Here is a 16,253-nt window from a genome sequence, read left to right on the forward strand (position 1 = left end):
ATGAAGCACAGGGCCAGCCAGGAATTAAACACCACCATGCCAAAAAAAAAAATGCCCATATGACAAACATTCTCAGTGTTCTGTTCCCTCTCCCTCATAAATCTATACCCACGTACCTCCCCATAAAACTAAACTCTTTCCAAACTCAACCAAATGTGCCTCTGGCCTTATAAGCCTTCAATCTTATTAGCTACAGTGTAGTCATCTCATTCATCCATCCTTCCGAGAACAATGTCATTACAACCAACTGGATTTCATTAGCTGAACTCTCCATTACCAAGTCCAGCTTTGAGTCCATCGATGACCTGCTTCTTGCAAGAACACTGCTCATCAACCCACCCTTGCCCTACCGCTGCCTCCTCCTGAAAACTTTTTGAAACAGTATTAAAAACAATCACAGGCCTGACCTGTGGTGGCACAGTGGGATAAAGCGTCGACCTGGAACACTGAGGTCGCCGGTTTGAAACCTTGGGCTTGCCTGGTCAAGGCACATATGGGAGTTGATGCTTCCTGCTCCTCCCCCTTCTCTCTCTCTGTCTCTCTCTCTCTCACTCCTCTCTCTCTAAAAAATCAATAAATAAAATATTAAAAAAACAATCACAAATTTCTGACCAAAAATCTAACCTTCGTGTTCTCGTGTCTTCCACCATAGTCAGGGAATGTGACTGGTGGGCACCCGTAGTGATGGCTCATCCCTCTCTGGACTGTCATCTTCCTGGCACTGCACTGAAGGCACTTGGATAACAGAAAGGGGAAGATACTCTGCTCGGGTCAGGTGAGCCAACTAGCGTGTCTTACAGAGCCCCTCCTTCCAGAACCCTGTGGAACCAGGTGGATTGAATGAAAGAGACGAGCCAGTGCCAGTGCACCTTGCACTATTAATCATGCTCCACCTTTTCCAACTACAACGCACAGAGCTTAATTACATTTACTTTCAAAGTAATCAAAGAGCCTACCTAACAATGTGTCTACAGCAAATAGCAAGGGTATACCGGTATTTTTAATTTGATTATTAGTTACTCCAGGAGAGACACACAAACCATGAAAAGATAACCTGAGGAAATATTCTTAAGAACAGTGCCCCTCCCTAGCATACTATGAATGATTGAAAGGGGACTCTGCATTCAGAACTGAGGACAGATGGAAGAGAACGTCATTCCCAAGAAATCATGCTTTTGAATATTGCCTTCTTTGGTCTCAACAGACATTTGATTATTGACTCAGATGCAGCCCCAGAAGTCACTTCTACCAAAGGCTGCTTACTGCAAAAGTGAAAAATGGTTAGAACTCTAAGAAGTTCAATGTGGCAATAGCTACAAAAGTTACAGATGTTCCCTGACCAGGCAGTGGCGCAGTGGATAGAGTGTTGGACTGGGATGCGGAGGGCCCAGGTTTGAGACCCCAAGGTCGCCAGCTTGAGCGCGGGCTCATCTGGCTTGAGCAAAAAAAGCTCACCAGCTGGCTCAAGCAAGGGGTTACTCGGTCTGCTGAAGGCCCGCGGTCAAGGCACATATGAGAAAGCAATCAATGAACAACTAAGGTGTCGCAATGAAAAACTGATGATTGATGATTCTCATCTCTCTCCATTCCTGTCTGTCTATCCCTCTCTCTGACTCTCTCTCGGTCTCTATAAAAAAAAAAAAAAAAAAAAGTTACAGATGTTTTTATGCTTTGAGCAATATCACTTCTAGGAATTTGTCATTCAAATACATTTTTAGATATACAAAAAGATGTTATGTACAGTTATTCATTGAAGAATTATTAATTTTATATTATAGCATTGAAGGCAGCAAAAACAGTACCTGGTGTTAGACAGGTAGAGTCAGACCAGACCTCCTTTCAGCAACCTCAGTACTTGAGTTCTGGCTAAGAAAGAATTCAGAGGCAAGACTCAAAGTATAAAAGAAAGTTTATTTAGAAAGTCACAGAGGTAGAAGAAGTGAGCTCTGAAGAAAAGAGCTCAGGAAACAAGTTACAGAGGCAAAAGAAGAGCGCTGGGAGCTTAGGAGAGAAGAGGGAAAGGTACCGTGCCCAGGGGGAGAAGTGGGGACAGGAAAGGCTCAGCATGCCCCCATCAGGAGAAGTGAAGTCCTCCATCCTGAAGGTATTTATCTGAGGTCTCAGGAGAGGATCCCAATAGAATACCCATCAGTTTTCCAAATATGTCCTGCCAGGGTCATGATCTTTACTGATTGGTCAGTGCTGGGGCAGAGGGTCATTAGTTATTGTACCTGGTCCTGAGGCAGCTGTGTTGTTGCTCATCTGGTTTTGTTGCTTTCCTGGGCCTGTAGCTGAAACACAACTAAGGCCTTGATGCATTTGATATGTCAGAACTTCATTGTCCTTGGGGTTTAATGCTTAAGGGCTACTCTCCACTTCCCCTGTTTATTCCCCCACATGAGTAGCAATGTGCCAGGGGTAGAAAGGTCACCCAGGGAGTGAGGTCCTTGTTCTCCCCATTTTATCCATTGCTAGGCACTGGGGCTTCCCACCTTGGTGACCTTCTGAAGCTGGCCCATCCCCCTTGCTCTGCACATGTCTGTTTGACTGCTTACCACAGGCCCTGGCCAGTTGGCTCAGCAGTAGAGCATCGGCCTGGCATGTGGAAGTCTTGGGTTTGATTCCCAGTTAGGGCACACAGGAGAAATAACCATCTGCTTCTCCATCCTTCTCCCTCCCTTTCCCCTTCTCTCTCTTTCTCTCTTTCTCTCTTCCCCTCCCACATCCATGGCTTGAATGGTTTGAGAAGTTGGCCCTGGGCACTGAGGATACCTCCATGGCTTCACCTCAGGCTCTAAAATAGCTCGGTTGTCAAGCAACAGAGCAGCAGCCCCATATGGGCAGAACATCACCCAATAGGGGGCTTGCCGGGTGGATCCCAGTCAGGGTACATGCAGGAGTCTGTCTATCTGCCTCCCTGCTTCTCATTTAATTTAAAAAAATAAATAATTGCTTACCACAATAGCACTATGTATAGCATTATATTTGCTAAAATTTGGAAAATAATCCAATTTGTAATTTAACAGGCATATTTTGAAAATATTAAACCAATGTGTCTAGCAATAGAGACATTTTTTAAAAACCTATAGTATATCCACATAATGGACTATTCTACAATTAATTATAAAAGAAAGAGAGTAGAGATGTTCCATATCATGATATAGAAACTTAAGAGAAAATAAATGGACTATATCATTGTACCTACAAAAGAAATACTAGAAGCCTGACCTGTGGTGGCACAGTGGATAAAGCATCGACCTGGAACACACTGAGGTCGCTGGTTCAAAACCCTGGGCTTGCCTGGTCAAGGCACATATGGGAGTTGATACTTCCTGCTCCTCCCCTCCCTTCTCTCTCTCTCCTCACTAAAATAAATAAATAAATAAATAAAATTTTAAAAAAGAAAAAGAAAAAAATTCTAGAAGAATATATAGAAAAAAATACAAGGGGATAAAAGGAACAAAATAGATAAGGAGGAGGTGACAGTGATAGCCCTCAATGTATTGTATATATAATTTTGTGTGTTTGATTTTGAATCATGTGAATATATCATCATGTCAAAAAATTTTAATAGTTACATGGTATTTCATAAAAGATATTTTATCACATTTTAATCAATTTGTGAGAAATTCAGATTGTTTCCAATTCCATGTTATACTAAACAATGCTGTAATCAACATCTTTGCGGTAAAACCTTTACCTTCTTCAATTATTATTTTTAGAGTCTAAGCTCATAAAAATATTAATTCTGCATTAAAGGGTATAAATTTTCTAGGCTTTTTATATGTATTGACAAATCAAGCTCCAGAAAATCTGTACCACATGCTTTTAGAGCAGTTTTATGTACACAACCAAAGTGAGTGGAAGATACAGGGATTATTAATGTTCCCTGCCCCCCACCCCCCCACACACATAGCCTCCCCCATTTTTAACATTCCTCACCAGAGTGGTACATTTGTCACAATTAATGAATTTGTACTGACATATCATTAGCACTCAAAGTCTATGGTTTACACTAGGGTTCACGCTTGGTGCTGCACGTTCTATGACTTTGGACAAATAATATCATGAATGACATGTATCCACCATTATAACATCACATAGAGTAGTTTCACTGCCATAAAAATCCTCTGTGCTCCACATATGCATTCTCCCTGCTAACCTCTGGCCACCACTGATCTTTCTACTGCCTTCATAGTTTTGCCTTTTCCAGAATGTCACATAATTGGAATCACAGAGTACATAGCCTTTTCAAATTGTCTTCTTTCACTTAGAAAGAGGATCTGAATAGACATTTTCCCAAAAACGACATAGAAATGGCCAAAAAAGTACATGAAAGATGCTGAACATCGCCAACCATCAGGGAAATGCAAATCAAAATCACAACAAGCTATCACCTTACACCTGTTAGAATGTCTATTACCAAAAAGACAAGGGAAAACAAGTGTTGGCCGAGATGTGGAGAAAACAACTGTAATACATGGGACTGTAAACTGGTGCAGACACTATGGAAATGGTATGGAGGTTCCTCAAAAAGTGAAAAATAGAATTACCATATAAAGCAGCTATCCTACTTCTGTGAATGTACCTGATGGAAATGAAATAATTATCCTGAAGAGACATCTGCACCCTGGATTCACTGCAGCATTTCTCATAATAGCCAAGACCTAGAAAACAAGCTAAGTGTGGATGGTATATATTTCATCCATAACATGTCATACACACACACACAAACATACACACAATGGAATATTATTCAACCATAAAAAAAAAAAGGATATCCTGCCATTTGGGACAACACGAATGAAACTTGAAGGCATTTTGGTGAATGTAATAAATCAGGCAGAAAAAGACAAATACTCTATAATCACACTAATAAGTGAGATTTAACAAAAAGCCAAACTCATAGAACCACAAAGTAGAAAGGTGGTTGCCAGAGGTGGTAGAGTGGGGGTGAAAGAATGGAGAGATGTTTGTTGGTCAAAGGGCACAAACTTCCCTTATTCACAAGATGGAAAAGTTCTGGGAATCTAGTTAATGTACAGCCTTGTGACTATAGTTAACAATGCATTGTGTACTTGAAAGTTGCTAAGAGATCAGATCTTAAAAGTTCTCACCACGCACACAAATTTATAATTACCCTTGGTGATGGATGTGTTGACTAACCTATTGTGGTAATCATTCCACAATATATACATCTATCAAATCATCAAGTTGTATATCTTAAACTTACACAATGTTATATGTCAATTATATCTCAGCAAAGCTGGAAAAAATAAAATTTTTAAAAAGGGGAGGTGGGTAGGGTTAGTTCCACATAAGGTGGGAAAGGCAAATCACAGACTGTCACCACTCAAAGGATCCCGTGGACTGTGTTCACTCTGAGATATGCTGCCTTCGGCCAGCACAGGTTTTGCTGTTTTACTTTAACTATGCCAATAGAATATTGAGTTCTGAGATTCTAGACTCTCTGGAAAACGGGAAGATCTGACAAAGCAGAGTCTATATTCTAACCTGGCAATAATTGGCTGGGTTTTAACAGTGGGGAACTCAGTCTCTTGCCCCTGCTCCCAGTTCCAGTTGTGAAAGTCCAGAGCATTCCTCGGCACTTTCCAGCTACCCATCATTAGAAATAGCTTTTTATAGTTTAATCCCCTTACTCAACTTGTAAGGAAATCAAGGACCAGAGAGGTCATGAAAATTGCCTAAAACCAAAGTGTTGGGCAGATAAAATATATTATGCTCACTTTGTTAAAGATGGCGCTGCCCACGTGGAGGCCGTTACCCAGGTGATATTAATGTGTGTTGGGGGCAGGCTGTAGGCAGGCAGGATCGTTGTAGCCTGGGGCTTGGTTTTGGGATTAAGCCTTTCCTACCCTTTTTGATGTGGGGTGGTACAATCCTATCATGCCTCAGAGAAGTGATTTTGTATTAGAGACTTCCCTATTTTGTATATTGGATTAAAGGTTTTGAATCTACACTATAAAATGGGGGCAGAACAGGAGCTTGCGCTCTTGGTTCCTGAGATTAGAGGAGAGAGCAGAGAGGAGAGCAGAGAAAGGCCACGTGGAGGAGGCCAGGAGAAGCAGCCAAGATGGTGGAGTGTTGAGTAAGAAGCCAGTTTGTGTAGAGTTTGTGCAGGGAGAAGGAAGGAGATGGGAAACAGAAGTGAATAAGTCTGGTGAGCTAGAAACCTTTGATTCTAGGAAACTCGGATAAGTCAGTAGCTTTGTGAGCACTGAATGTGAGTGGGTTTTGGAGCCCAGTGAGTGCAAGATAGGATTAAAGACTATAGCCCATCAGCTTTTGGCTCCGTTGTTTCCTTACGGACTGTCCAAATTCAATGCGAACCTGCATGGGCCAGGTGGCTGCTGTGTTGCCGGCCCTGGCTTCTTGCTTTACACAAAACCTGTTGGAAGCAAAGTGAAGGGCTCCGGAGTTTCCCAACAGACAGACAGAAGCCCAGCTGGGATGGTCTTTGAATGCCCCAAGGATTCTGGCATTGGTGAGCTTTGCAAGGTTTTAGGAAAACTTCAGGGTTAGAGCTTTGAGCAGGGCACTCTGACCCAAACACCTAGCTTCCTCTGAAGGGGCCTCCTCCTCCACCACCACCCCACAAAGATCGCTCTGCGCTCATAGGAGTCTCCCCAGCACCAGCTCTCGGGCACGATGGAATGCATCCCTGGCTCCAGCTGAAGGAGTCACCTTGTAGCAGGAGCGGACTCTGGCCCCGGGCGCCTGCTAACGGCCTGACGCTCAGCTCCTGCACGGGCCACTCCCCTTGGAGTGACACCGCGGGGCGCAGAGAGCTTTGCAGGTTGATCCAAATCGCATCAGCTCAACTCCGGCACGGCAGTCCCATTGACACGAGGACGCGAAGGCACAGAAACCTTTGCGAGGTGCGGTCCCCGCGGCCTGGGAATCCCCGCCAACGCCGCCTGATCTCCGTGCGCCCCGCACCAGGTGCGGGAGCCCGGCCTAGGTTACGAAGCAGGCGGGGGACCCCGGGGCGGAGTTGAGCTCCCGGCGGGGCGGGGCGGGGCGCCTCGGGCTGGGTCCCAGGCTCAAAGAGCTATGGAGGCGGAGCGCCACATCCAGCTGGAAGACCGAGACCGCGAAGCTCCAGGGAAGCGCTCTCGGGCAATTAAGAAAGAGGGCCACCCCCAACGGAGCGCCTTTGCAAGTGCAAGTCCGGGTCCCCGTCGCGGAAACCGAGAGGACCGGGCCACGGAGCGAGCGAGAAGGAGGCGCTAAGGCAGGTAAGCGCTGAAGCCCGCGCGGTCCTGCGCGCCGTGGGTGTGGTGAGGGGCGTCGCCCGCGCTGGGGCGCCGACGCCCACTTCTTCTCGGGGGCACTGGGGCTCCCCTGCCTCCTGCCTCTCTAGGGGTGCGCGCGGGATGGCTCAAAGCGGAAGGGCTGGTTCCGGGAAGAGCACCCCAACCCCAGGACCCGCTGAGCCCCGGCAGAGCACGGGCAGCTGAGACCCGGGAGTGTGCGCGTGGGTGGAGGACGCCAGCAGGTGTTGGGCTGGCGAGCGGACCTTCAGGAAAGGGCGTGGGCAGGGATGCGAGTTCTTGAAAGGAGAGAGGGAGAGTGGAAGCGTTTGGGGGGAAATTGCCGCTCACCGTACCTACCCCGCCACCCCTAGTTTTCATCCCGCCCTGACGCCCCGCACTCTTTGCTTTTCGAACCCGAATTTCTGGTTTGATTCTCGTCTCTGCCAGGCGGCGCCTCTGGGGACCGCGCGACCACCGGCGTGATTAATCCGGGAAGGAAAAGAAAGGGCTCCTGGAGCGAGCTGGTCAAGGCAAGGAGTAGAAATGAGGCCGGGATCTGCCCAGCCGGGGGGCACGCCCCCTCCTCTGGGACCCTGGGACTGGAGAGCCCCGGAGAGTAGTAACCAAGAGGGCGCGCCATTCCTGCTTCTCCGTCTCCGTCTGCTGGCACTGAGCCTTCCGTGAGTCCCAGAGGCAACCGGGAGGGGGGACACCCCGTCGGCTGGACTGGGACCTCAGTTCTTGGGAGGTTCTACCTCTGGTTTGCATGCAGTAAGCGGGTGCACCGCAGACTGGAGTATCCCTGCCACCCTCTGTCCCTCCCTTCCGGGGGCAGTTGTGTCCCTCGCTCTCTCCGTCCTCTCACAGGGCCGGGCCACACCTCCTGTCCAATTTGTCCACTTCTTGCTACCAGCATCTTGCGGCTCCTACCCTGGGGGTGGTTTTCGGGGGTGTAAAGGGTGAGGGATGCTGGCAGTTCACAGCTGGACGACTGGGGCCCCCATTCTGAATGTTGGGAGTCCAGGTTCTCTTTTCCGACCCCCTCTGTTGCCTTGGACCCAGAGGTACCCTATTTCCTGAGGACTCAGTACTTCAGAGATCATATTTCCGATCCTATGAGCATCTTGAGGATATAAAAGACTTAGGCAATGAGGGACAGCTCAGTCTTCAGGCTTTCCTGGGTCCTCACTGACACCCACCCCTGGGGGTAGGGGGCTGTTTTCAATTAGGCCAGCCTTGGAGCAGCTAGTACTTTCAGAGGACACAGACCTTGGTGACAGACTGTGGTGCCTGCCAGGCAGGGCTGATTCTGGGAGAGGATCTGAGGGACTGGTGAAGGGGAAAAGAGAAGGAGGGGAAGCAGACAACGGATTTCTTTCTAAAGCTTTTTTCAGACTGTAGAGTAGCAGCTGAAGAATGCCCTTGTGTCCTGACCTGTGGTGGCACAGCGGATAAAGCCTCGACCTAGAATGTTAAGATTGCCACCCGACGTGCCTGGTGAAGGCACATAGGAGAAGCAACTGTTACTACTATGAGTTGAGGCTTCCCGTTCCTCTTTCCCCCTTTCCTCTCTCTATCTGTAAAGTCAATAAGTAAAATACTTAAAAAAAAAAAAAAAGAATGCCCTCCATCTGCAAAGTCTTGGTTGAGATCCTCATTCATTCATTCAACAGATTCCTATCCAGCCCCCACTATCTCTGGGCCAGGCCTTTGGCAGGCCAACAGGAGTTTGGTTTACAGGAAGGTTGGTATGCAGAGAACATAAATTACTGCCTTAAGATGACTCAGCCTGTCCACGTGAGGATGGATTTGGTGATTTCCAAGCCCATAGTTTGGCCAGGACAGAGGGAGCACTGCCTTGCTTTGGAGGGAAGACCCTGTTGTATCCCAGACCTTTGGCTTCATTGTCCCTGGAGAATGGATACAGCACTGTGACTTCCATAGATGCCTGGGCTACCTGCCTGAAGCTGCCTTGGGAAACTTGTAAAAAAAAACCTGTGCAGGCTGCTGGGGAAGGAGGTGGGGAGGGCTGGTGACTGGGCAGCCCGAGGGGCCCTTGCCTCTGGTAAAAAGCCAAAGATACACGTTCTTCTTGAATGTCTCGGGAGAGTTCAGTCCATGCTATGCCCAGTCCCTTCTGACAGTCCAACAACCAGTAGAGGATTTCCCAATATCTAGATCTCCTGTCTCCTTGTCCCTGTGCCCTGGGACAAGTTTAGTTTGCTTGTTCTTTAACTTGTGTCTGTGGGTAGGCCCCGGACCTAGCTGGCCTACACCCGGGGAACTCTGTGGGAATGCTACTAGGTACTCTCCTGCATGTTGTCCACTGGCCGTGTCTCCTTCCAGGATCCAGGATGGCATGTTAACTCCCCTCAAGAGTGTGGGCTAGGTGCTAGCCTCACTGACCTCATGAGAATAAGGCCTGGACCCCAAGCTCAGACAGAGTACTCAGTCTCTGAGACTTCCACCAACCATTCCACCTGCGAGCTTCACCATGGCCATGCAGAATGGAAACACTAGTTTTGTGCCCAACTTCAATCCACCACAAGACCACGCCTCTTCCCTCTCCTTCAACCTCAGCTATAGTGATTACGACCGACCTCTGGACGAGGATGAAGACATGACCTACACTTGGACCTTCTTCGCAGCCAAGCTCGTCATCGGTGTGGCACTGGCAGGCATCATGCTGGTCTGCGGCATCGGCAACTTTGTCTTCATCGCTGCTCTTGCTCGCTATAAGGAGCTGCGTAACCTCACCAATCTCCTCATTGCCAACCTGGCCATCTCTGACTTCCTGGTGGCCATTGTCTGCTGTCCCTTTGAGATGGACTACTATGTAGTGCGCCAGCTCTCCTGGGAACATGGCCAAGTGCTCTGTGCCTCTGTCAACTACCTGCGTACTGTGTCGCTCTACGTTTCCACCAACGCTCTGCTGGCAATTGCTATCGACAGGTGAGGAGGTTGGGCATGGGTAAAGATGGAGGCTGGCCAGACTGCCTTTTTCCCCATGTCAGCTCTGACCGTTGGCATTGCTTCAGATGTGAATGTTCACTGATCTATCACAGGGCAAGAGGAGACTTCGTTTCTCCAGGAGTAGCTCATGTTCTCCCAAACGGGAGCAAGAATGAGGCTCCTGAGCCCTCCAGCCCTGGGCCATGCCCCCAGATACCACATCTGCTTCAGACATAGGCATGTCACATGACCATGAGTAGCATCAAACACAAAAACAAAAGCAGAAGGTTTGGGCAGCTTGCTACTTAGAAGTCACAAGAGAGTTAACCAAGACAGATTCCGGTCAAGACAGCATGTGCCCAGTTTTTCTGTAACCACTACACAGATCAAAATATAAAACATTTTCATCACCTGGAAAACTTCCTGATGCCCCTTACTTGGCAATCACCCCACCACACACAACTCTGATCTGGTTTCTATCATTGCAGTTTGGTTTTGCTTGTTCTTTAACTTCGGGAAAATGGGATCATACAGGATATATTCTTGTTTCTGGTGACTTTGTTGCGTAGCTGGCTTTAAAATCAGACAACAGGGCTTGTTGGCAGAAAAGAAGGCAGGACAAATTTCCTTTGCTTTTGTGTATGGATCCATATGTTCATTTGCATACATTTGCATGCAGTGTTCTGGAAGTCTTTGCTCGCTATAGATTTATAAAGTAAAAATTTTAATAGCAGCTTATAAGTCTGACAAGTTTTATTTCTGCAAAGAGTTGTAGGCCAGCAATGACTCTGTTCGAAAGAGCAGTTGCAGTCACATCTTCTTGGTCCATCAGTGTGAGCTATGCTGAGATTCATTTTGATCATGTGTTTGTTTTTTAATCATCATTTTTTCCTTTTGTCTTCTTTTAACCTTTTTATTTTTCCCTAGTTCTCAGTGCTATTTAGGTTTATTGTCTTTTTAATCAACCCCTTGATTATGGTTTATTTATGATAATAAAATACACGCACATAAGAGGCATCTTCCTTTTTATAACATAATTCCTGCAGGAAAAAACAATTTAGTTATTGCAACTCTGATGTTCTCCAGCCCTGAAACCAATGTTTATGAAATGTACTTATCAACCAACTGCAAAGGCTGTCTTTGAATACAGTGACACAAAGTCAGATTCCTGGACCCCAACCCAGCCCACTGAATAGGAATTCCTGGGTTAGGTCTCAAGAATCCTTGTTTCATCCAATTCCCTGAGTGATTCTGATGTTCACTCAAGTGAGAATTACTACCATTCTCATCCCCTTTGTCCCATTTAAATCTTTTTGTCCTTATAAGATGTAGTTTTTATATAACAGGGGTTTCTTCAGAAGCAACGATCCTGTGACAATAGAAAGAGTGGGGGTTTTTTACCCCAAACCAACTCTTCCTCAGTCAGCTTCCCAGCTCCATCAGCAGTTCCACCATTCTCTCAGTCACCCAAGCAGGAAAAAATACCATCATTCTTCTCCTTTTTCACTACCTTTGTGTTCAGCCCTACAAGTCTTGGCAACTGTCCATTCAACCTCATCTCTTAGCAACTGAACCATTATAATGCTCCTCTAACATGTTTCTTAACCTCCTCAGGGGCTCCTGACTGTCCTTTGAAATTCATGCTGATTGAATGCTTAAATTCATATTAAGCATTGGAATATCATTATTGATGAGACTTCCTAAAATATTTCTTTGCTTACAAACCTCTAAAAGTTTCAGCACCTAACAATACATGCTAACTGCTGAGTCTAGCGTTCCTGAGCCTTTATAATCTGATGCCAACTTGTCTTACAATCTCATACTGTGTATGGTGATACATATATGTATGTCTTTTCTTTTCTTTTTTTTAAATAGTTCTTTTTTTATTGATTTTAATTTATTGTGTTTACACAGATTCTAGTGTTGAAGAGCAATGATTTAACTAATAGTTTCAAAAATCTATTTATACACCAACATATTTTCTAAAATGTCTATATATCAAGTAAACACTCAGTGAATGTATTTCCAAATGGTCATCTAATTATACCATGAGCCTTCTTTAAAATACAATTCTTCAATTAAATGACAATAGCTATTTTATTTTTATAAATAAATTTTTATTAATGTTAATGGGGTGACATCAATAAATCAGGGTACATATATTCAAAGAAAACATGTCCAGGGCCCTGGCTGGTTGGCTCAGTGGTAGAGCGTCGGCCTGGCGTGCGGGAAACCCGGGTTCGATTCCCGGCCAGGGCACATAGGAGAAGCACCCATTTGCTTCTCCACCCCCCCCTCCTTCCTCTCTGCCTCTCTCTTCTCCTCCCGCAGCCGAGGCTCCATTGGAGCAAGGATGGCCCAGGCGCTGGGGATGGCTCCTTGGCCTCTGCCCCGGGCGCTAGAGTGGCTCTGGTCGCGGCAGAGCGACACCCTGGAGGGGCAGAGCATCGCCCTCTGGTGGGCGGAGCGTTGCCCCTGGTGGGCGTGCCGGGTGGATCCCGGTGGGGCGCATGCGGGAGTCTGTCTGACTATCTCTCCCCGTTTCCAGCTTCAGAAAAATACAAAAAAAAAAAAAAAAAAAAAAAAAGAAAAGAAAACATGTCCAGGTTATCTTGTCATTCAATTATGCTGCATACCCATCACCCAAAGTCAGATTGTCCTTCGTCACCTTCTATCTAGTTTTCTTTGTGCCCCTCCCCCTCTCCCTTCCCCTCTCCCACTTCCCCCCCTAACCACCACACTCTTGTCCATGTCTTTTAGTCTCGTTTTTATGTCCCTACAATGTATGGAATCATGTAGTTCTTGGTTTTTTCTGACTTACTTATTTCACTTCATATAATGTTATCAAGATCCCACTATTTTGTTGTAAATGATCTGATGTCATCATTTCTTATGGCTGAGTAGTATTCCATAGTGTATACATGCCACATCTTTATCCAGTCTTCTATTGAAGGGCTTTTGGTTGTTTTCATGTCTTGGCCACTGTGAACAATGCTGCAATGAACATGGGGCTACATGTGTCTTTACGTATCAATATTTTTTAGTTTTGGGGGTATATACCCAGTAGGGGGATTGCTGGGTCATAAGGTAGTTCTATTTTCAGTTTTTTGAGGAACCACCATACTTTCTTCCATAATGGTTGTACTACTTTACATTCCCACCAACAGTGAATGAGGGTTCCTTTTTCTCCACAGCCTCTCCAACATTTGCTATTACCAGTCTTGTTGATAATAGCTAATCTAACAGGTATGAGGTGGTATCTCATTGTAGTTTTGATTTGCATTTCTCTAATAACTAATGAAGATGAGCATCTTTTCATATATCTGTTGGCCATTTGTATTTCGTCCTGAGAGAAGTGTCTGTTCATGTCCTCTTCCCATTTTTTTATTGGATTGTTTGTTTGTTTGTTACTGAGTTTTATGAGTTCTTTGTATATTTTGGATATTAGGCCTTTATCTGAGCTGTTGTTTGAAAATATCATTTGCTATTTAGTTGGCTATCTGTTTATTTTGTTGTCAGTTTCTCTTGCTGAGCAAAAACTTCTTAGTCTGATGTAGTCCCATTCATTTATCTTTGCCTTCACTTCTCTTGCCTTTGGAGTCAAATTTATAAAGAACATTGTATTTTAAGATTGGGGGTGCAGCTGGTTCAGGTGAAGGAACTAACAGAGCAGGAAGCCTTGCCTGCTGGGTGGAAAGGTATATCTGAGAAGAACCGGAACCTATCTCATGGCTAGGACTTTGGAGCCCTGTGAGGCTCAAAGATTTCAAGGCAGCACATGAAATTCTGGGCCTTAAAATACAGAGCCTAAAAAAGTCACTCCTCTTTTTCACTTGGGTTTTAAAGCAACTGAAAAATAAGGCAAAGCAGTAAGGTGGATGGCCAAACTCACTTTTATTGTGATGACATTAATATTGAATAATGGGACTTTTATCTGTGGGCACAGGGACACTGCATTCTCAGAATCAGATAAACCTGTTGAACCCTGACACAGGCTGGGTGGGAGAGGCACAGATCTCCCTGTGCACTTCAGTTTGCCCTTTGGTAAATATGCTTGTCCTACTACATAGAAATATCAGAAGGCTTACCTACTGCCATTTCTGGTTGCCACAGCCAGAAAAAGAATGAAGCCCCAGAAGAGATGCTATTTCAAGTCATAGAGATTCTAGAAGGAAAATATTGACCCCAAGAAATACATCCAAGCAGATAGATGGCAACAAAGACCTTGCTTTAGGGTGTCACGGTGACTTCAGCCACCTTCTCATCTGAGCTTGAGAAAGCCCAAGGAGGTGAATGTAAAAACTTTGCATCAGGAGCCTGGATTCTGGTCCTGCACCAAGTGAGCTTGGGCAAGTCATTTACTCCTCATTAGATTCCTTAGATTCCATCCCAAGGCCACCCCTACTTGCCTGCTCTGTAATGCAGGATAATACCTGAGGGGAGGAGACAATAAACCCTAGGCCACTACCCTGGGAAAAGATCCCATCTCTTTCTAAGGTTCACCACCCTTCTTTCACCTCTAAACCTTGATATATTTGTAATGAAAAGTTTTCAAAGTATTATGTTCTTGGGCAAAATGGCAAAATTGAAAGCCAAGGTGGGTGGACTGATAATAATAATAGGTCACATGTACTGATTGAACACCTACTACATGCCAAGCATTTTACAAACATTACCATATTTAATGTTCACAGCAGCTCTGCGAGTTAGGTGTCATTTTATCCCATGTTGCAGTTTAGGAAACATTTCAGAGAGAATGAGTGATTCATTCTAGGCCCCAAAGACAATCAAGGGAAAGGCTGGGATTTAGTTTACCTGTTTGACCCAAGGCCTATCTTGTTTTCTAAACCACTCCACTCCTCCAAATGCCAAATTTATGTTGCTAAAATAAGATGAAGCTTGTTGCAGCTGGATGACTAGGTACATGGGGACTTATTATGACACTTCGTCTGCTTTTGTGGGGGCAGGGGTTAGTTAGAAACTAATAATGTTCTCAAGTACATTTCATTATTATTGACGGCTTCCTCCCCCAACCAGATATCTCGCTATCGTTCACCCCTTGAAACCGCGGATGAATTATCAAACAGCCTCCTTCCTGATCGCTTTGGTCTGGACGATGTCCATTCTCATCGCCATCCCATCTGCCTACTTTGCAACAGAGACTGTCCTCTTCATCGTCAAAAAACAGGAAAAGATCTTCTGCGGCCAGATCTGGCCAGTGGACCAGCAGCCCTACTACAAGCCCTACTTCCTCTTCATCTTCAGCATCGAATTTGTGGGCCCGGTGGTCACCATGACCCTGTGCTATGCCAGGATCTCGCAGGAACTCTGGTTCAAGGCCGTCCCTGGTTTCCAGACGGAGCAGATCCGCAAGCGGCTGCGCTGCCGCAGGAGGACGGTCCTGGTGCTCATGTGTATCCTCACCGCCTACGTGCTGTGCTGGGCGCCCTTCTACGGTTTTACCATCCTGCGCGACTTTTTCCCCACTGTATTCGTTAAGGAGAAGCACTTCCTCACGGCCTTCTACGTCGTCGAGTGCATCGCCATGAGCAACAGCATGATCAACACCGTGTGCTTCGTGACAGTCAAGAACAACACCATGAAGTACTTTAAGAAGATGCTGCTGCTCCCCTGGCGTCCCTCGCACCAGGGAAGCAGGTCAAGTGCTGAGCTCGACCTCAAAACCAGCGGCATGCTGGCCAGCGAGGAGGTGGACTGTTTCAGGCTGAAGTGACCCTCTGGTGTTTCACAATTGCAAACCCAAAGCCAGTCCTTAGAGTGGAATTTACCGAGAGCCAAATTCAAAGGCTGCGTGGGGAAAGGGCAGCTGTGTTCATGCCTCACTGCCCTCAAGTTGCTGGATGCCTCTGGGTCATAACATGCAATGAGACCATACAGAGGCCACAGCAGCAGACCTTTACTAATGCCTGCTTATAAGCCACATTATAAGCCATACCTACTGTATGCACAACCACACCAATGACACTTAGAAGACACAGCCACCGACATTAAACGTTTGTGTGC

The 16,253-nt window shown here is 46.0% G+C and overlaps 1 protein-coding gene across 1 annotated transcript; it reads left to right on the forward strand.

Annotated features, from left to right (window-relative positions):
* The first annotated feature begins 9,771 nt into the window (after positions 1-9,771).
* Positions 9,772-15,963, forward strand: PROKR2 (prokineticin receptor 2). Its single transcript, XM_066236894.1, has 2 exons — positions 9,772-10,229; positions 15,267-15,963. The coding sequence occupies exons 1-2, from the start codon at positions 9,772-9,774 to the stop codon at positions 15,961-15,963; spliced, it is 1,155 nt and encodes a 384-aa protein (XP_066092991.1).
* The last annotated feature ends 290 nt before the right edge of the window (positions 15,964-16,253 follow it).

This window comes from Saccopteryx bilineata, chromosome 6, assembly GCF_036850765.1.
Source record: "Saccopteryx bilineata isolate mSacBil1 chromosome 6, mSacBil1_pri_phased_curated, whole genome shotgun sequence".
Classification (NCBI taxonomy): domain Eukaryota; kingdom Metazoa; phylum Chordata; class Mammalia; order Chiroptera; family Emballonuridae; genus Saccopteryx; species Saccopteryx bilineata.